This window comes from Rhododendron vialii, chromosome 8a (assembly GCF_030253575.1).
Source record: "Rhododendron vialii isolate Sample 1 chromosome 8a, ASM3025357v1".
Taxonomy (NCBI): Eukaryota; Viridiplantae; Streptophyta; class Magnoliopsida; order Ericales; family Ericaceae; genus Rhododendron; species Rhododendron vialii.
Genome location: NC_080564.1, coordinates 25,648,289 through 25,668,768, shown reverse-complemented (window position 1 = coordinate 25,668,768; position 20,480 = coordinate 25,648,289). Strand labels below are relative to the sequence as shown.

At 37.6% G+C, this 20,480-nt stretch overlaps 2 protein-coding genes, 1 long non-coding RNA gene and 1 other non-coding gene across 6 annotated transcripts; 1 reads left to right on the top strand and 3 right to left on the bottom strand.

The window, feature by feature from the left end:
• The first annotated feature begins 1,092 nt into the window (after nucleotides 1-1,092).
• On the top strand, nucleotides 1,093-6,495 carry LOC131297928 (microtubule-associated protein RP/EB family member 1A-like). Its single transcript, XM_058323136.1, has 8 exons — nucleotides 1,093-1,274; nucleotides 2,622-2,690; nucleotides 2,789-2,875; nucleotides 4,397-4,503; nucleotides 4,588-4,730; nucleotides 4,863-4,939; nucleotides 5,331-5,444; nucleotides 6,043-6,495. Exons 1-8 carry the CDS (start codon nucleotides 1,167-1,169, stop codon nucleotides 6,175-6,177), a joined length of 840 nt encoding a protein of 279 aa, XP_058179119.1. The 5' UTR covers nucleotides 1,093-1,166; the 3' UTR covers nucleotides 6,178-6,495.
• A 1,038-nt stretch (nucleotides 6,496-7,533) lies between these two features.
• On the bottom strand, nucleotides 7,534-15,045 carry LOC131297926 (HVA22-like protein a). Of its 3 annotated transcripts, none has more exons than XR_009190409.1 (6): nucleotides 14,689-15,045; nucleotides 14,398-14,424; nucleotides 13,552-13,674; nucleotides 8,508-8,754; nucleotides 7,708-7,881; nucleotides 7,534-7,668 (listed from the first exon to the last, which is right to left on the bottom strand). XR_009190409.1 is itself a non-coding variant. In XM_058323135.1 (5 exons), the coding sequence occupies exons 1-5, from the start codon at nucleotides 14,748-14,750 to the stop codon at nucleotides 7,795-7,797; spliced, it is 546 nt and encodes a 181-aa protein (XP_058179118.1). In that variant the 5' UTR covers nucleotides 14,751-15,045; the 3' UTR covers nucleotides 7,534-7,794. The 3 variants fall into 3 exon arrangements, 1 of the variants encoding a protein (XP_058179118.1); XR_009190408.1 differs by having other exon boundaries at nucleotides 7,534-7,674; nucleotides 7,709-7,881; XM_058323135.1 differs by having other exon boundaries at nucleotides 7,534-7,881.
• On the bottom strand, nucleotides 11,023-13,543 carry LOC131297927 (uncharacterized). Its single transcript, XR_009190411.1, has 2 exons — nucleotides 13,031-13,543; nucleotides 11,023-12,372 (listed from the first exon to the last, which is right to left on the bottom strand). It is a non-coding gene; the product is annotated as an uncharacterized LOC131297927 (long non-coding RNA).
• Nucleotides 13,255-13,362, bottom strand: LOC131299364 (small nucleolar RNA snoR100). Its single transcript, XR_009190749.1, has one exon. It is a non-coding gene; the product is annotated as a small nucleolar RNA snoR100 (small nucleolar RNA).
• Nucleotides 15,046-20,480: the final 5,435 nt, after the last annotated feature.

Genomic DNA, 20,480 nt, shown 5'->3' with positions numbered 1-20,480 from the left:
GCATCGTATAAAAGATCTCGATGAGATCTTTCAAATAAGATCTATATTGAATATTTTTAGATTTCAATAAATTCATAATTTTTGAGCTTGAAATTGCCTCTTAAAAAATAAGAGTTTTTTTCCTGTTGCGGAATGGGGCACAGTTGACTTGCCATGCCATGTCATGCATTGTCTAGTCCAATGAGGTTATGCCCTATTCTAATATTGTGACGAGTCCTCCTATTTGCAAAGAAGATTTACAAGAAATCACGTAAGGAAAAACATATTTGGACTCATTTCAGGTCTCACAAAAATCTAAAAAAATATTCATAAATTTTTGAATATTATTTCATGGGGCCTTATAAAAAATCAGCTCTAACGGACATCGGTAAGTATTACTTTTGGATTCGACGTATCCAAAAGTAATACTTACTGATGTCCGTTGGAGCTGATGTTTTACAGGAACCCATAATATTATATTCAAAAATTTATGGATATTTTTTTAGATTTTTATGGGATCCGAAATGGGTCCAAATGCATTTTCCTTTACGCGATTTCCAGTAAATCTTCCTTGTGATTAGTATTTCCATTTTTGTTACTGCCACGACATTGAGTTTTTTAAGGATAAAAGTACACTGATCTCCTTTGAGGTACATTTTAACAAATGTACGAACATCTCCTCTAATTTTTTTTTTTTAGAAAAACAATACTAGTAACAAAAATTTCAAGTATTATCAAACTTTCTATATATTTTTAGTTTTTCTCTCGCAAAGTAGTTGTAGAAATCTCAAATAGCGTTTTAGGTCCTACCATAATTTTTAGAAACAATGTACTATAGACAATATTGCCAAAAAATCTTTGGCTCAACAACATCGGAAATGCACTTAAGAGAAACAGTTATCCGTTCAACTTCTCTTCTACCCCTAAGATTTAATTCGTCTATTTTAACAATATTAACTCTTACAGATAAAATAAAAACAATAAGCCCAAATTTTAATTACAGACCGTAACCTGTTGTTCAACGAAAAAGCAACACAACCCCTTTTTCCTCTCTCAGCCGGACAAAACTGTACATAACTATATATGACCTGATAAAATTAATAAATGTGCCGTGTTTGAAATTACAAAGCATATACATACATATCTCTCTGTCCAGGAAGAGAGAGAGAGAGAGAGAGAGAGCGTCAATGGCGACGAATATAGGGATGATGGACAGTGCGTACTTCGTCGGTAGGAACGAGATTCTGACGTGGATAAATGCCAGGCTTCAACTCAATCTCTCCCGCGTCGAGGAGGTGTTACCCACAATCGATTTCTTTTCCTTCATGCCCCAGGGCTTTCATAAATCATGTCTATATACGTGCCTACACATTACTTATGTATGGATCTGTGTATGTCTGAATGTCTGTGTTCATGGATTCGTTGTTTCTTTGGATTATCATTAGGTTTTATATAATCCCTGAAAAAACCCAGAATGCAATCTTAATTATTGTTGGGTTGAAAATCTTGTGAGGTTGTGGTTTTAGTTTGGGCGATATAGTGATGTTATTGATTCGTTGGCTTATTCTTTCTCTATTGGTGTATTAGGCATATTATCGGGTTCTATTCAAATTGAAATATGCTAGGCTTGTAACTTTTTATGGACCTTGACACTTTTTATTATTATTATTATTTTTATGTGTATTAGGCTATCTAGTATTGGTGTGCGCTATTTTTCCAATTCTTTTCCTAGGTGCGCCTTGCTTCAAAAAGGCACGCGCCTCGCCTCGTGCCTCTCGCCTAGGCCCCAACAGATCTTTGTGCCTTGGTGTGCCTCTTGCCCTTAACAACTATGGGAGCCGCCTTTTTGTGTGTATGGTGCCAAAGGTCATGTCTGTCTCTGTCCCTTCCCCGCCTATGCTCCCTTGGATTGAGCATTACGTGGGTACTGTTACTGTTGTAGGGGTGTACCAGGCTTGTATTGGTTGGTAAAGATTGAATATTTTTAGATATCATTTTTTTCTATAATCATCCCTAGCTTGCTTTTACGGTTGATCATTGGAGGAAATGATGTATTTGGTGTGTGGTGGGTAGAATTTTGGGTGAATTGACAAATGATCAAGTTCTTGTGGGATGATTGTAATATTGTGTAATAAGTGCAATTGAAATCCATAAAGCATGTTAATTCATGCTATAGGTACCTTTGGGCCGATTATTGGTCCGTTGGATGTGTGCCGAAAGTTGTTACTGCTAGATGTCATGTTCAAGTGGAAACTTTATTGGGAGGAATTGATGGTTCTCACATTAACATGCGTGCATGTTTGCGGAGCTGCTGGGGCTATCCCCTCCTTTGATTATGGGTAATCACTGGGTTAGCTAGTGCATTGATATTGAGTTTGAAATAAAGTAAATTCAAGGAAATTTTGGTGACGGACTTCCAACTTTTATCAGGAATTTGGTTCTGTTCAGTGACCTATAATTGGACTTCACTCAAACTCAGATATCCTAGGAGAAAAGAAATATAGTTTAGCGACTTTTGCTGGCATTCTACATTTGTTGTTTTGCATTTTGTAACGGAAAATGCATCATGCTTTTCTAGTGATTTTTTCATGAAAATGTGATGACTAGTTTCGACAATTGTAAGTACATGGTTTCTGTGCTAGGCTTCACCCGGTGCCGTGCAGTGTCAATTGATGGACATGATCTATCCAGGAGTTGTTCCAATGCACAAGGTGACAATTGGTTAAGTTCATGCGAAATAAATTATCTTCTTACTTTATTTTTTTTATTTGGCTTATTGGCTTGTCTAATCTGACGTGTCTTGCTGCAGGTGAATTTTGATGCGAAATCTGAATATGATATGATCCAGAACTACAAGGTGCTGCAAGAAGTATTTAACAAACTAAAGATTGACAAGGTAATGTCCCCATTTATAGGCATTTCGAAACTCTTCTGCGGTTGACTATTTTGTGTGCCGTGCCTCTATTAAACTATTTTATTTGTTTTGAGCTACTTCTTCTTGGTAAGAGCGTTCTCATGACCAGGCTATCTGTTCTACGATGTCTTTGGAAATCAGGTTTAGGGCGGGATAACCTTATTCAACATCTAGATTAGAGATATTCCTTGTTTTATGATTTATCTACCTGGTTTTATGATTTATCTACCTGACTGAAAACGCATTTGGTGATTTCTTCATAGTGCTATGATTTTTGTTCTTTCAATCTTCTAGTTGTTCATCGTGTATCCCATTTTTCTCTGTTGTTTGCTTTAACGTGAATGGAAGGGCAGACATAATGAACCAGAGAAAGAAGTCAATAACAAGTAGATCAGGGACCTCAGAAGTAGAAAAGGGACATCCAGAAAGTGAAATCCCATGGAGTAAGTCAAGTTAGTGGTGGTACTCAATGAAGAACTCTAAACTATGCCGTCCCTTTGTTAGATCTATAACATTTTGTTCCTTGATCTGGAGGTCTATTTGAGATTTGAGATCTAGAAGCCAAATCCAGGATCCCTTCTGAAAAATTGGTGCAAATATCAAGAGCAACGCGTCCATGGTAGCAATGTTTTACTTTGCCAATTGGCCTTACACAACCATTATGACCCATACTCTGAGGAATATGTTCTTTTATTTTATGGTAGCGCCCCTCAGCTAGGAAAAGAAATACAGAAATCATCTTCCTCTTTCCTACTAACCAGCCCATAGTACTATGTCTATGTTCAAATTATGCTTCCACAACCATGAGCTGGATTCTCACAAATGTACTTCTAATTTAAGATTCCATTGATAACCATGGTATTGGATTCCAAGGCAATCCATCAATAATCACTTTTAGCATTGCAAAGGAAAGAACAGTCTACGAGTGAAGACTCATCAGTTGTCTTAACTCTTTGTTAAGAAGAAAGCAACATGCTTCCTATTTACTGAATAGACGGAAAGAGGAGAATTGTGGAGTGACAAAGGTTAATAACATGGCATTTTTTTCGCTCTCATTCAAGTAGAAAAAAATGGATTGACTTGTCGGCCGAGTTTCTCCACCATTGTCTTTAAATACAGGGTCATTAGCAAAAGTCCACATCTCATAGTCTACGAAAGTACCAAATTTTACTGGACAAGTTCTTGTCGGTTACCACATTTTCTCAGGTCAGGGAACTGAACTTTTGTGCCATTCTGCTCTTCAGCTACTGTACTACCATCATCACATCTCATCAGCCTCATTATTGTTATTGTCATATCTCTGTGTTAAATGCTTGTCTAGAAGTCAAGCAAATGAGATAACCAAGATTTGTTCTCCCATGCACAGTGAGCAGGTAGTCATTTTGGCATACTCTCACCGATAATGACTAGACATACATGTGAAAGTAGCTCATGGAGGTTTCTGAGTATATTTACCAATTTTATCTTCTTGGACAACTTCAAGTTTTGTGTTTTTTATTGCAGCACATTGATGTCAACAAACTGGTTAAGAGTCGACCTTTGGACAACTTGGAATTTTTACAATGGTTGAAGCGCTATTGTGATTCTGTAAATGGTGGCATGATGAACGAGTACAAACTTCTTCCATAACACATTGTACATTGTCATGCTTCATTTTCTCTTTCTCTTTCTTACATGCTTTTTGGTTCTTCCAGGAATTACAATCCTAAAGAGCGCAGAAGTAAGGGTGGTAAAGAACGGTGTCCAAAGGGCTCCCATAGGAGCTCAAAGTCACTGCAAGCAAACAATTTGCATAATTCTGGATCTGGTGAAGGAATGGGACTTAATAAGTCTTTTGGTCAGCTTCTTCTGTGATTGTTTCATTTATTATGCCTTCATGTTTGTTTGAGTAGACTATACAAAGATGATCATGGCTTCACCGGTTATGTCTGACATGCTCGGCTTTGTTGTTCAATGTCATCTTATGTAGGGGCCAAGCAAGGGATAACAGGTGGCTTAGCAGCCGGGGCTAATTCTTCGGTGGAGATTGAGGCTCTGACCAAGGAGGTATGGCATTAAAATCTCTACTGGTGCTTGTCGTTTTGGTTTAGATTTTTTAAATTGCATGTAAATTCGATTCTTGGGCTCCTATATTGAGCATATTTGACTTACAGAACTTGTTTTGCTAAATTTGGACAATATGTGCAAAAGACAACCACATACAGTGATTTACCAACTTGAAGATGGGGACATATTCCTGTCTAGTCAAGCTGGATTGGAATGCTGATACTCTGTTTGTGTTGTGTGTAAATCTTGAGTGAACCGCTTTTTCATGTTCTGACATTGCTTTTCTTGATGCCATATGAATTGGATTATGCGGGCAGTACAGATGTCAGACTCCAATGAATAATACTTTTTAGTAATGCATAATGAGTGTTTTTTTGTTCTTGCCATTCAGATCACTGACCTTAAGCTATCTATGGATCTTTTGGAAAACGAAAGAGATTTCTATTTTGCGAAGTTACGAGATATTGAAATACTTTGTCAGACTCCAGAGTTGGAGAATCTTCCGGTAAGACTTTATGCTGATAATTGTGCTTCACTATTCATATTTCCATTGACTTCATTCTTCATGATTGTTCTAGTTGGCTTTTTTTCCGATATGCCATTTTATCCAGCCACTAAACATGTGCTATAGTTAATCATGAAATCTTCCTTTATACAATAGCATGTGAATCCTATCTGAGTTAATATTTGCTTGCATATGGGATGTGTGTTTTATTAACCTTCATGCCTTTTGACCATCTCTCTCTCTCTCTCTCTCTCTCTCTCTCTCTCTCTCTCTCTCTCTCTCAAACTGCCAAATGATTTGAAAACTCATTTTATCCATTTTCTGCACAGCATCATAATAGACAACTTATTGGTGCATGTGTACATATACTAATGAGGTTTCTGGTATGAATGACCATATCATTGTTTGCTTCTATCGTCTCTACCTTCTGGTTTAATGTAAGCTGTTTGTAAGTACCATTTGATCACCTTGGATAATTAAACCTGCAAAAGTAGTTCGGCACTTATCATGGTTGAAAAAGATGATTCAAATAGTAGTGTGAACTTCATTTGCTGTGTACGCTTTTTGTCCATAATGGTAACCCTCTTCAATGTTTCAGATGGCAATGGCAATTAAGAAGATATTGTATGCTACTGATGCTAAGGAAATGGTACCTGCTGAAGCTCGAGAAATTTTGCATGAATCTGCGACGGAAGGTGAAACTGATGGGGACAATGAACCTATTAATGACTGAAATAACTGGGGTCCTTACCTACTAAAGCTCATCAGGAAGGCACTCTGGCTAACAAATCATCGGCTTTCTCTAGTTTCGGTATACAGTCGACCGTTCACCGCTTATAGAATTAGGAGATCAATATCAGACTAGATTCAACGGACATCAATACCAGACTATTTTCGCTTACCAATAATTTCTGACCTGTATGTGACCGGATGATTAACCAGTGAACAAAAATCGCAAATGGTGGAAATGCCATGGGGGCCAATGCTTTTCATGGTGTTTAGCAAAACTTTCATCTTGGAATGGTTGGAAAGAAATCCCTCTTCCATCTGAGATTTTTTGTTTCACTAAACTTTCGATTCTGCAGCGTATCACCGCACTACAGGGATGCAGTGCGGGAAACCATGTTGTTTTGGTGCTCCATTGAAAAGTCCCTAGGACCATTTCTCAACTGCCAATTAATTTTATTAAGTAGCGCTTACGTGTTATTTTTAGGCTATTGCCATCACTTACTAAAAAAATGTTTTTCTCAACTGCCAATTAAGTTTATTAAGCAGCACTTACCTGTTATTTTAAGTGTATTGCAATCGGCTTACTAAAAATTGTTTACTTATGTTTAAAAATAAAACATGTTTTTTTTTTATCTGCAAAAATGAAATCATGTTTGATAATGGCATTATACGGAGTATAAAAAAGATCAAGCGCACTTGTTAAAAACTGTTTGCTTTTATATAAATGTAAATAATATTTATTCATGACAAAATATTAGAAATACTAAATTTTCCAAAAAATAATTACAATTGAAAGCTAAAAAAGATATTTTTTCCTCTCTTATTTTTTTCTCTTCTGGAAATTTTTTAACGTCAATTCATGTTTTATACTTTTGATTATTTTCCTCGAGACAAACATTATTCGACATATTTTGACCAACACCACGATAAAAGAGAAACCACCAACAGCACAATGATAGAACTTCTCACTGTCTTAAAGAATTAAATCGATCCAATCTTTGCTTTTTAGGGGCATATCTTGGTTTAATAAATATATTTTATTAAGTTGATGGCAAATGGCAAGGGATCGATCCTGTGCCAGGACTCTTTTTTTATTTTTATTTTTTGTCAAACGATATACATCGGCGGAGGTTAGTAGGAGGTGTTAAAGTTAGCACCGGGAGTTCAGAGACTAACTATAGCCTTGGCCCCCAAAGGGCTTGCCCCCTGTGGCCTGTGGAGCTCAAACCTAAGACGTTCCACAAATGAAAGACAATGACTTACCAACTGCACTAAACAGTGGTTGTCGTGCCAGGACTTTGAAAAAATGTATCTTAATACTAATCTAATATACGAAGTTCAAAAGTACTTTGAACTAGACTAATGGAAAACCGAAAAGTATTTAACAATTCATAAGGGAAAACTAAAAAGGCACAAGTGACAGATAATTACACACCATAACACGCGAAGATAACTTTCTGAAACCTAAAAACCAAGCTGACAACCATACAGCAAAACAAAGCTTCAACAACAAAGATTCTACTAGCAAAACAAAGTTTCAACAACAAAGATGCTACTAGCACAGTGGAACACATTTCGTACAACCTAACAGGTCAGCCGGAAAAACATAGCGCGACCAATCTCAGTATCTGTACTCATCCTCGAAAAATGTGTGATTGCTGCTCCTGGACGTGTAATGGCTGCTCCTGGACCTTGTTTCCCTGTCAGCCTGCAAAGCAAGACACACAACCTGAAGCACAGAGATATAACAGGGTTGCACCTATGAAGCACAAACACTTCACTTGAGGTTACTCAAAAACATTCTCAAGAAACCGACACCAACAATCTCCGAACAAATGCTCAACATTGAAATCAAATGTGTCCCCATTTTTTCTTAGTGTTTTTCATTTGGACACTTACTCTAAAACGTGCTCAAGACACGCTAGAACACTCTCGGAACACCATATGGACGGGTTGCGGGTGTTGAACAAAATAGTAGGGTCTTAATGAAACTTAGAGAAATGAGAAATTACCCTTTTTTGTTGAATGGTTTATTATTTTCAAACATGCGTAATGTTTCAAAGTTTCATATGGTATTTTAATTAGAATTGCAGTGTCATGTTTCATATTATATAACACAGACAATTTTAGAACATAACCCGACGTGTAGTGTCCTCCAATGATTTTAAAATTTCCATGTTGGAGTGTTGTGTTGGGTGTCGGTGCTACATAGGGTTGCGTGTAGCACACAATGCACATACGCATGCTACAAAGACATCACAATCTCAACCACTTAATCATGAGAAGAGCAAATCGTTCCAACAAATGAGAAATAAAATATGGTAACTAGCAGACCTTGCTGATGAGGCTCTCGAATGCTTCTGGACCATTTTCTTCAATGTATTTCTCGGCTGCAGTTAGAATGTCATCTGGCTTGCTGAAGATGTCCTTCTTCCTTGGAACATACCAGATGTTAACAGTCTGCTGTGGGTTCATGTAGAAAGGTCTTACATAATGCTCATAAACATACGTGGCACCACTGAAGTATGGTAGGACCAACCAACAAGTTGCAATTAGCTTTGCATATGACCAGAATGGAATCCTGCCATAATAAGAAAGTAAGGCAAAACGTTCCACTGGAGGTGTAAGAAGCTGTAAAAAAGTACTTGGAAATAATGATTGTCAAAACAGACGACTCAAAACCAATTGGCAATAAGTGCAGAGGCCGCCTAAGCTTGTAAACTAGTCTTGGAAGTTATAATTAACCAATGTGGGACAAGCTCTAACACTTTCCCCTGCACGTGTGACCCCTGACCTGCACACGTGCAGATAAACAAATGATCGATAACATAGGGATCGCAACCAACAACAAAACAAGGTACGATTAAGCCACAAACAAAGGGACAATGAATTAAGAGTCATATCCAAAGCCTCTGAAAGCCAAGCTTTGATACCATGTTACCAAACCAAACCGAGCCTTATGTCCCAATCACTTGGGGTCGGCTACATAAATCCTTTTCCTCCAATGAGCTCTGTCAAGGGCCACTTGTTCACACAAACCTACTATACTCGTATCTTTGTGTACCACAGCATCTAATGTCAATTTAGGTCTACCCCTCCCCGTAGTATTGTTACCCAAAGCTATCCTATCCGCTCTCTTAACTACTACATCTCCTGGTCTACAGTAGACATGCCTAAACCACCTTAGGCTATTTTCCCTCAACTTCTCTTCTATAAGTGCTACACCTACCATCTCAAGAACCGTTTCATTTCTAATCATGTCTCATCTAGCCTTACCACACATCCACCTCAACATTCTCATCCAATTTAATATAAATTGTCAATGAAGAGGCTGCCTAGACTTGTATGCTAGTTTTGACAAGTGATATCAAAAAGAGTTCTAGCATTTGGAATATATCATATCCAACAGGGCAAGTAGAATCACCAGAGTAATTTCAGTTCGAATATATGTGCACAACTGGTGCCATTATAAGGATGCAAAGGTTTTTAAGGTTGGAAAGAACATTTTATTCATAGGTTGTATTCCCTACTTCAGCTAGGATAATTCCACAACCAAAAAATAATAATAATAATTCACAAAGTTCCCCGCTTACTGACGTGGCATGCGTAATGATACTCAGGAATCCGAAACAGGACTCATTACATCAATATGATAGATGTCACATCAGTACGCAAAGTTTGTAACATTTACAAGTTTATATAGCATTGCTCCTTGGGTTATGCGAAAAGGGAGGAGGAACCTTCTATCATCTCACCATGATTCAACCTGTGGTGATGAAATCCTCAACTTGTACAAAAGTGCAAGCAAGAGCTTTACAAAGTTTCACTAAGTTCAGTGTCACAAATCGGGACACGTAACAAAAAGTGCTACTTTGGTTGCTAAATCGTGCATTTATCGTGGTGGTTACCACGGAACAAGTAGGCTTCTGAATGTTGGTGTTAAGTCCTCGATGTACCCGTTACCGAGTGTTAATAAATATTTTGTTTCGCTGATCAAAAAATAAAGCCTACACAAGTATAGGTTGGTGATCAGATTAACAGACTTCTGAATTCAACTGGCAGGCTATATCTGTAGCCAACAATTTATATACCTTCATTTAAGGGCAGTAAGGTGTAGTGGAAAAATGTTAGTCACACAAATTTCCGAAGCACCCAAAAAAACAAAAAAAAACAAAACAGAACTGTTAGATCTCAACACAACAAAACCTTACATCCTAATTATTTTCGTAGGCAATGCATATACATTCTTTTTGCTGACCTGCAGCCCTATTTAGATTTACACGTCCTTATCAGACACCACGCCACAAGTAATATTCCAATGATTGTGTTTGCGTACTTTTTCCCCTGCTTTTCTATGCCTGTTGAATTAGCTTGTAACCTCTCAATAACATCTCGTCTTGTTCCTTACCCAACCGTCTAGCATCTCCAAAATGACTTTTGTTATCCTTGTCGCATTGCCTCTCTTCCAACTCTATTCTCAAAGGAATTCCCTCTGAATGTTTTGCAAAATGGGTCCATATTAACCAAAGCAAGGATTGAAATTTAGTTTCCACGCTTTGTTTCAGCTAACATAGAAATAGAAACATTTTGGAAGAGCTTCTGAAACAATGTGAAAGTGTAAATTTGAAAGGCAAAAGTTACTACAGCCAAAAAATTGTTAGCAACTTAGCAATGTAAAAAACAGATGAATTTCGCAGCATTACTAACCAATTAATCGTATCACATTAATAGTTCATCCCTGTGATAAATAACTCTGATAATACACTACAATAAAATCTCTCTCCATTTTCAGGCAGCAAAATATAAAAATATTTACAGTAGATTCCAAGTTTTGTGTTGGGCAAATTTTTGGGTAGGATACGTTTTGGTGTGTTTCACAATGTTTTGATGTTGTTTACTGGAAACAATGGAATTCCATGGTTCCAACTGTCTTTCATTTCTGGCTCTTAAGAAAAAAAATGGCTGGGTCATTCAATGTTCTAAAAGTCCCTAGGCGCTAGTCAGGCAGAAGAGAGGTGCCAAGGCGGAAGAGAGGGGCCTCGAAATTGGTCGGTTCCTTTTTTTTTTTTTTTAAATATCTCCTCACCTCCCCCAAAATTTGAGTGCGAAATGAACACTTGGAAGAGAAGAATTAAGATTAAAGTAACAACTAAAGAGTAAGTAATAACTATTGACAAATAACTAGTCAAACACAAAGCTGGATGTTCAAAGTCCAAGCTTCCATTCGAAAGTCTACATGCTTAAGGGTAGCTGTTTATAGTAGAAAGAGGGAGAAACAACTAATACTTTAGGATCAAGAGAGCCTGACTTCAAAACAGCAACGACGGACCTTTACTTTCAAATGGTTCATGAATTTATCAACTGTAACCTCATCAACTGGCAGTTATAGAAGTAGCTAGAAACTCAACCAACCACAACCGAAGTTGAACAACATTGCAGTAGTTTTCCAACATAAGCCTGGTACAGTTAGAAGTTTACTCTCCATTCCTCGTATTGTCTTGTCAATACTTCAAGCTGCCATACTTAGACTAGAACCAATGGTGTTTGACTCTTATGATGTGAGATGTTTGTCTCGAATTTGTGAGCACAGTTCACTGCACATTGACATTTTCAATTTATGCTCTCTTCTGTTTTCATGGATTTGCCCATCCACAATTTTTACTACTCGGTAGTTTTGGTTCAATGGAAACTAAACCGAGAGAAAAGAAAGAACATAAGTTGTCCACAATCCCAAAAACCTACAATTACAACAATAGCTTCCATCATAATGAAATATACTCCAACCATGTTTTTTCAATTACTGTAATGCCATAACACCACAACTTATGTGGAGTAACCAATCAAATTCCAACATCCACACATATCGAAGTTAATGCAACTTCATTCCTCTCTCTCTCTCAAGTTTTTTTTTTTGGGTATTAGCAAGGATGTTCAAAAACAGTGTTTCTTAATGATATCAAATCATTCACACTTCAAAGTGATCACTGACATACGGACAGTTCTAAATCTTTCCCAAACAAACCCCCGATTATTTTTCCAATCATATAAGTAAGACACAATCCCAATATATAACCAGAACCTCTACGGGGTTCCGCCCATTCAAAGAATCCGAAGATAAATCATTCAAACTAAAGTGATGACTAGCTCCCAACGTTGCACTATGCAATGAAGGTTGATCACGGACGTCATGTACAATCACCTAAGAAGCACGGATATGGATACGTGATTTTTTCAAAAAGAAGGATACGATACGTTAGGGGATACGTTGAATATAAAAGTAAATAAATAATATATTATATATAATTTTTAATTTAATTCCTAAAATTTCATTAATGATTAAAGTTTTTCATTACACAAGTACACCATTTCACATGTTGAGAGAGAGAGAGAGAGAGAGAGAGAGAGAGAGAGAGAGAGACTCTTACAAGGTTGTCGAGAGAGAGGATATCGTTGGTGTGTTTCTGTTGTCGATTGGTGGGGGAAAAAGAAAAATATAGTCCTACTTGCAATTTTAACCCATATATTTTAAGTAATAACATATTTACCCTCGCACGTATCCAAAACGTATCCAACATGTATCCGCGCATATCTAAAACGTATTGGGATACCAAAAAATAATTCTAAAAGCAGGATGCTTTAAAAAAAAACATATCGGATACGTATCCGGAGTGTATCCGAGAGTATCCGTGCGTATCCAAAATGTATCGGGATACCAAAAAATAATTCTAAAAGTAGGATACTTTAAAAAGCGTATTAGATACGTATCCGGAGAGTATCCGAGAGCATTAGTATCTGATATAGATACAATACGTGATACGGAGGCCAAAATAGAGTATCCGTGCTTCATAGACAATCACTAGCAAAACACAAACTCATTGCACTTGACAACTTTGACCCAAATGGAAAACCAACAACAATAACAACATAACATAACCCATCTAGTCCCCAATCATTGGGGGTATGGGCGGGGGATGATTGGAGATAGACCTAACCTTTGGCAATATATGCACAAAGTGGCTGCTCTCAGAATACCACTGAAACAGTGGCCCCCTAACCTCTAAGAACCGAGCAGCTACAGAGATGTTTTGTTGTAGAACAATACCCCCAAATCAAAGCCAAATGGCATCAGAGAGAGCAGGCCTAGAGACCCAAATCAATTTATGTGCACATTACCATACTTCCTTCATTGATAGACCCAAATGGAAAACCATATAGCGAAAAATAGCCCAAAGCAAAACAAAGAATGGTCGATGCCAACTTCATTAGCATTATAAGCTAATGCAATATAAGATTAAAGGAAGTGCATCAAACTATGTAATCGAGAAAGAACACACACACACATGCGCGCGCGCACATCCATCGACAATCAGTAAATTACCATTCAATGAGCTTGGCAAAAGTTAGCTCTAAAAGGGTGATCATAGAGTACAGGATCCAGTAAGTAAGCCATTGCCGATCATCTTCAGGAGATTTGGTCTCGATTGCCCTAATTGAGGCGTACCTGTCATGGAAACACTCGAACTGCATGATATCCAGAATAACTACAACATGCGGTGGAGGTAGCACTGGCCCGTGGAGGCACATGGCCCCGCTGCATTTTGTAATGTTCAATAAAAATATAATTTGGGCATAAGTTTTGAAAATGACCTTTATATTTACCAAAATACTAGCGCGCAAAATAAAATGGTGGAGATTCGAAGAGACCAGGTTTATTCATATTTTACACACTCTTGAGATGGCATTTTTAGCCATCAATAAACGAAGAATCAGTGGCGCAACCGAATGCGTGATAGTGAAAGATACATACTTGAAAGCAGTACAATGAAATTATCGTGCAAAACTATCAAACCATGAAAATTAGCCAGGCACTACCGTAAAAACTTGCATTTTCAACGATGATATGTTAATGTTGTTAACTGACAAAAGTTTTTAATGCCATATCATCGTTTTCCATGGAATTTTATGTTGAGTTTGTGGTTCATAGCACCGCCATGATTCCCATTCCAGTTACGCCATGGACCACAACTCCAACCCATTTGCCAAATTGGCACCTCAAAAAACAACAAAGCTTCATCCGTCACGTTCAATTGCATACCAAGTATGAGTCAAATGTTAGCGTGCAAATTAGATTCTTTTTTTGGAAAACTCAAGAACAAGAAAGCCAAAAAATAAATAAATAAAAGAAAGAGGAAAAAGACCAAGAGGATAGAAGAAGCCTACTTACAGAGGATATGCAAGACTAACCACAGGCCTGTGAAAATCAAACACAATGAAAAGTTAAACAAGGAAAATAGCATCACTTCCACAGTACTGAAGAAATGTATCAATCACCCACCTGGGATCCATTCAGTTAAATTGAAAAAAGAAAACAAAGAAAAGGGAAAAGTGTCCATTACCCAACTGGGTTTTTTTCTTGCGTATTTCAGAAGGGAAAAAAAAGAAGAAGAAGAACAAAACCATAGCTGTAAAATCTAGTACTCCATAAAGAAGAGAGAGAAGTGGAAGTAGATTGTACCCAGCGAGAACGTCGAAGTTCCTAGCGATAACCTTGAGGAAGTTCCCAGTTCCAGATCCCATCTCTCTCTCTCTCTCTGTCGCTCAATTTGTCTTGTTTGCAGTTCTGATCTGAAACTCCCAGCAAAAAGAAGAAGATGGTAGAAACTGGTTGAGGGTTTTCGTGAAGACAAAGTTGAGGGAAAGAGGAAAGCGAACTGGAAGTGTTTATAATAATAATCCTAAGAAAAGCAGAGGGGAACAGCTGCGAGAAAAGAAAGCACTAGTGTCCAAGAGAAAGGAAACGCGGAAGGTGGTCGTAAGAGTTGTTGAGATTAGGAAACCGTGTGATATCATGGCGATTGGAGCATGTGGGGATATAATTGTAAATGAGTCCTCTTCGAGCCACCCGATTCTTTGGTTCAAGAGAAGCCGTTCGCAGTATGAACCGTTCATTTTACTGTAAATGTGCCTGAATAATACTCCATTTTTTATTTCAAGGATGGCTCACTTTACATATTTCGAATTTTCTTTATTTGTGAATAATAGATTTTGGTAAAAACGTTTCCAAACTATAAATATTCATCCACCGAATATTTTATTTTAAAAGCTGAAAATTGCAAGTTCTACTATAAGTACGTATTTTACATCATGAAAGAATGCCAACACAATTTTAGATTGACTTTTACATTGAAATGGAACATCAACTTATATATTTGGCTTTTGAAAGTAGATATATGGGTGCAGAATATTGAGAAGGCATTTTTTGTAATTGCGTGTGATTATATTTTTATAATCCCATATTGGGTAATCGAAAGCAAAAATGCTAATTGTTTGGTGGTATTTTCACGGGCTGCTCCAGGATTTTAATTTGGAAAAAATTTAAAATGGCATCTGAACTTTGCACCAAATGTTACAGAGACACCCGAACTTAAGTTTATTTCAATTAAACACATGTATTAACAAAATTTCCAAATTTAGACCCTTGCCGTTATACTCCGTCCGAAAAATTACTGACATGACATCTCTAACTCGTTTAAATTGCCCAATTGCACATGTTTCCAATAGGGGACGATGCACCTAAGAGAAATCCATCATTTTACCAATTACTTCATCTTTTCCTCCCGAGGCAGAAAGAAGAAAAAAATTAGGATTTCCTCTGGGTCTTCAACTCTTCATGGTAGAACTCTCGCGGTGGGTTTAGATTGAAAAGTTAAGTCACTTATTTTTTCGTCTTTATTTAATTTTTTTTTTTTTTGCATTTGTTTGTTTTGTGCCAAATTTTTATGACTTATTGATTTGTCTTGACGAGAGGAATCAGAAAAGTAAAAAATTTTGATCGAAACTCAACTTATTTTTGTCGTTTTAAAAAAATTATGAGTTTCGATCAAAAATTTTACTTCTCTGATTCCTTTCGGCAAGAAGAATCAATAAGTTACAAAAGTTTGACGCAAAACTAATAAATGCAAATTTTTTTGAATAGACAAAAAATAAGTCACTATTTGGCTTTTAAAGCTAAATTGGCTCTCAGTTCTCTTCATCATCTGTTGAACAAGGGAGGAGGAAGGGCTTCAGATCTAGGGTTTAAGTGAGGAAGATGGTGGAACAATAGCAAGACTTCTAGAGAGAGAAATGGAGGGAAATCAATTAAGTCAAGGTTATTTTTCCTCCAAAACACGAGGTAAAGTGATGGTTTGGCTTGGGTGCATCGTTCTCCGTTAGAAACATGTGCAATGGGGTCACTTAGACGGTAAGAGATGCCGCGTCAGTAATTTTTTGGACGGAGTATAACGGCAGGGGTCTAAATTTGAAAATTTTGTTAGTACATGTGTTTAATTGAAATAAACTTAAGTTCAGATATCTCTGTGACGTTTGGTGCAAAGTTCAAGTGCCTTTTTGAAAATTTCCCTTTTAATTTAGCAGTGACAAAAATGTTCAGAAAATTTTTCTATGCAAAACACTATATAAACTATAAGATATTTATCACCGTTGAAAATTTATTGGGCTTGGTTTAGTTTGTTCTGCTGAGTTATAATGTCTACTTACTCGCAAATGTAAGCAAATTTTCATTTGTTTCGTCTGCAAATTTTCATTCATAAGTTGGTAGTACTTGTTCCCAAATAAATCATGTGTCACTCATGACAATGGCTCAGAAGGGGCCGCATGTGGGATTTGGACCTATAATATGAAAGCACATTACATAATTAAGTAAATACAAGAAAAAACAATACCAGAGAGTTTATACCATTGAATTTACTAAAAAGGGATTTCACTAAATTGACAGTATTTCACCATTTGCCTTACATATTTTGTAGCAAAAAGTTTCTGTTTGCACGCATATGAAGGAACAATCAAAATATATATCCCCACTCTAGTTTTTCATTATCTGAATTAACTATGAGCATGTCATATCCACTACCATAGGAATCTGGCCTCTACAACTGCTGAACGCACTCATTTTGGCTTGAGCTTTTTACAATCCAAAAAAATATCCACCTCGTTGGCTCACTTAACGACCTGTTTGGATGGAGGATTTATTTTGGATGGATATATAATGAGGGTGGATTTGAGAGTGAATATATAATGAGGGGTGATATGTTAAGAATGGTGGTCCTACCTCTTAGAGAAGAGTGGATTTGTAATGAGGTGTTTGGATGATTTTTTGATAAGAAAAATTTAGAGGGTGGATATGATGTGATTAGATGTCAAATGACTGAATTACCCCCATTGTGATTTTTGATTCTCAAAATTGGTTTTATTTCAAATTAATTACAATAACTTGATTTTTTCATTAATTTAAGGATAAAATAATCTCATTGTAGAATACAAATGTAGCAAACATTTTTTTTATTAGAAAAACTAATATTTTACGAAAAAATTAAAAACCGCCCACCAACTCCTCACCACTGCCACTACCTGTTCCCTTCCATTTCCAAAAAAAACCCCATTTTGGGAACTGCTCTTCGACTTTCCAGAAACCATTTTCATTTTTTAGAAACCATTTCCTCTTCCTTTCACTTCACTCCCCACCACCGCCACTACCTCTTCCCTTCAAATTTCCAGAAACCCCACCCACGGTCCCCAGATCCGACCCCCCAAGGGTCTCCTGTCCGCCGCTGGTCATTCCTCAGCTGAGTTTTTCGGCTGTAAGATATATATATATATATATATATATATATATCTCTCTCTCTCTCTCTCTCGTAAAATACTATGTGTGGGTGAGGGTGGATTTGGAGGGGTAAAAGAGTCCCAAATCCCCCGGATTTGCTACTGACAGAGGTAAAGCTCCGCTTGGCAAATCCACCCAAAACACTGTTGGAGGTGGATTTGTAGTCCCAATAATGTTTTAATCCACCTTCCAAAAAATGCAACCAAAGACCGAATATGAGGGAGACCAGGAGATAAAATTCGAGCGGCTCCATATCCGGCCTCCAAATCCAGCATCCAAACAGGGCGTTGTTGTATTAAAAGCATATAACTAACTGCTTCTTTAAAGAAAATTGTTTAGTCAAATCTTTGTAGTAATAGAAATTAAAGATGCATCATATTAATGAAGTAAGACAGCTGAGAATTTTTTTTTTTAATGACAAAAAAATTTCATTAATCTTTGAAATTATTATAAATACCAATAGGAACAAGCTAGGAGAACGTCATCAAATTACTAATAATGCTAAGAAAAAAATTTATGTTCAATTCGAGATCCAATCCATCGACTGGCAAGATACCAACCGAGGAAATCCAAAGGGCCGAAACCCACACCTAAAGGGCCGAAGCCCACACTTAAAGGGCCGAAGCTCAAAACACCTATTGGGACAAGTCTAAAAAAAGAAAAGGGAAAATGACGGCCGATGTTGTGTTTCGATAATTAATACCCGCCAAGGACAAGTTAAAAACATTGGTTAATGCTAAAAATATCTTTGGCGGATATTAATTATAAAAACACGTCAATAACCATCATTTTTCCCAAAGAAAAGGGTTCTTCCAAGCCAGCCTTGTTTTATCTCTCTTTACCTCTCTAGGCCCACTTCCTATCAAATCCTATCCACATAAGCCTTGTTTTAAGTAAAGTGCCCAAAATATCCTCCTATCTCCATTAAAATAGCAAAGCCCTAGCGAGAGCAGCACCGGCGAATCAGAGCCCTAGCCAGAGCAGCATCGTCAATCCTCCAGCTACGCATCGCTCGTTCTCAACCTCGCCTATCTTGGCAGTGGAAGTTGCGGTGGAGGTGTCGGATTCACCAGATTTATCCCGACGGCAAGTCCGCTGTTCTTTTTCAACAAGTTCTCGAGCACTAATAAACAAGTGAGAGAGAGAGAGAGAGAGAAAGAGAGAGATGGTTTGCGTGCACGACCATAGCTGTGAAGATCACGATTGTTCATCAGATTTTCTCATTTTCTTGCCTGGATGTATTCTCATGTCTTTATTTAGTCACCTCTTTCGTTTTGATTTGGCATTTGGGGAAAATCGGCCCATACAACCAGAAGTTTCAGTTCTCTTATCACGCTTGAAAAGTTAAATTACTAGTTGAAATAGTGAATGTGTTCTCTGACAGTGATTAATTTTGTTGTTGCCTTTTTTCCCCTATGTGGTGCCTGTACATAGGGTATGAATTCTAGGATGTGAATAATGCAGATAGGGTGTGAATTTTGTGTGTGTGATTTTGCAAAGGAGTGTAAATTTTGATGGGTGTAAATTCTGTGAAGGGGCGTGAATTTTGAAAAAAAATGTAAATTGTGTCTTTTTTTAAACGTGAATTCTGGAGGTGTGAATAGTTCAAAGGGGTAAGAATTCTTGGGGTATAAATTTTGCAAATGTGTGAATTTTGCAAAGGGATGTGAATTTGAGGGGTGTGAATTCTTGCAAAGGAGTGTGAATTTTGCAAAGAAGTGTAAATTCTCGGGGGTATGAATTCTTCAAAGAGGTGAATTCTGGGGGTGTAAAAGTGATAAGGGCAAGATAGTAAAAATATCTTTAGAAAGGGTCTTAACATGATAGCATTGACAAAAAAGGGTTGACATGGAACCTCACCCAAAAAATGAGACCGGCCTGTCGTTTTCCACCAAGAAAACCCTAATCGATCCAAGAGAAGACCTAACCCTAACTAAAAGCTACTGCCACCCAAAAAAAACTGCTGTCGTCGCCTCAAGACCACTAGCTCCTCGTCGCAGTTAAGCATGAAACGGTTGCACCCAACGGAAGAAACCGTTTGGAAAACCACGCCACCACTAGCCGGACAAGCTCCACTATGCGGTTAGACCAAAAACCAATGCCATCCAAGAGCGAAACCGCCGGGAGCTCCGAACAGAACTGCCGCTTCACGAAAAACTAAAATCCAAACCCGTTGTCTGATCCCCACGGCTCTCATGCTCACTCCAATCACCGCCTCACCTCCCGCAAAAAAACCCCATGACAGAGGGTTGGAAGAACATATCATAGCGGCGGATCAAAGAAAGAGGAAGAAATCCGAGAGTCCATGTAGCTGGTGGCGATGGCAGGCATTACCATGCGATGGGGTGGAGAAGAAACAACAGCCGAGTAGCTACAACTGAGTTTTTTTTTTTTTTGAAATGTCAAGTTGCTACAACTAAGAGTTAATGAGAAGCTCTTTCTCATTTGAGCATATGAGGATTATGATCAGGTCTATGCTAATTTGGAGAATGGCGTTTTGATTTTTGAATCTCCTTGCCTGGACTCAAAAGCTAGAGTATCAAACACTCTTTTCGGCGAAAAAGAGTCTGACATGGCCCCTGAACTTTACAAGCTTCCTTTTACGCACATGGTTGCTGATAAGGCAGGCATTGGAGTCGGGATCC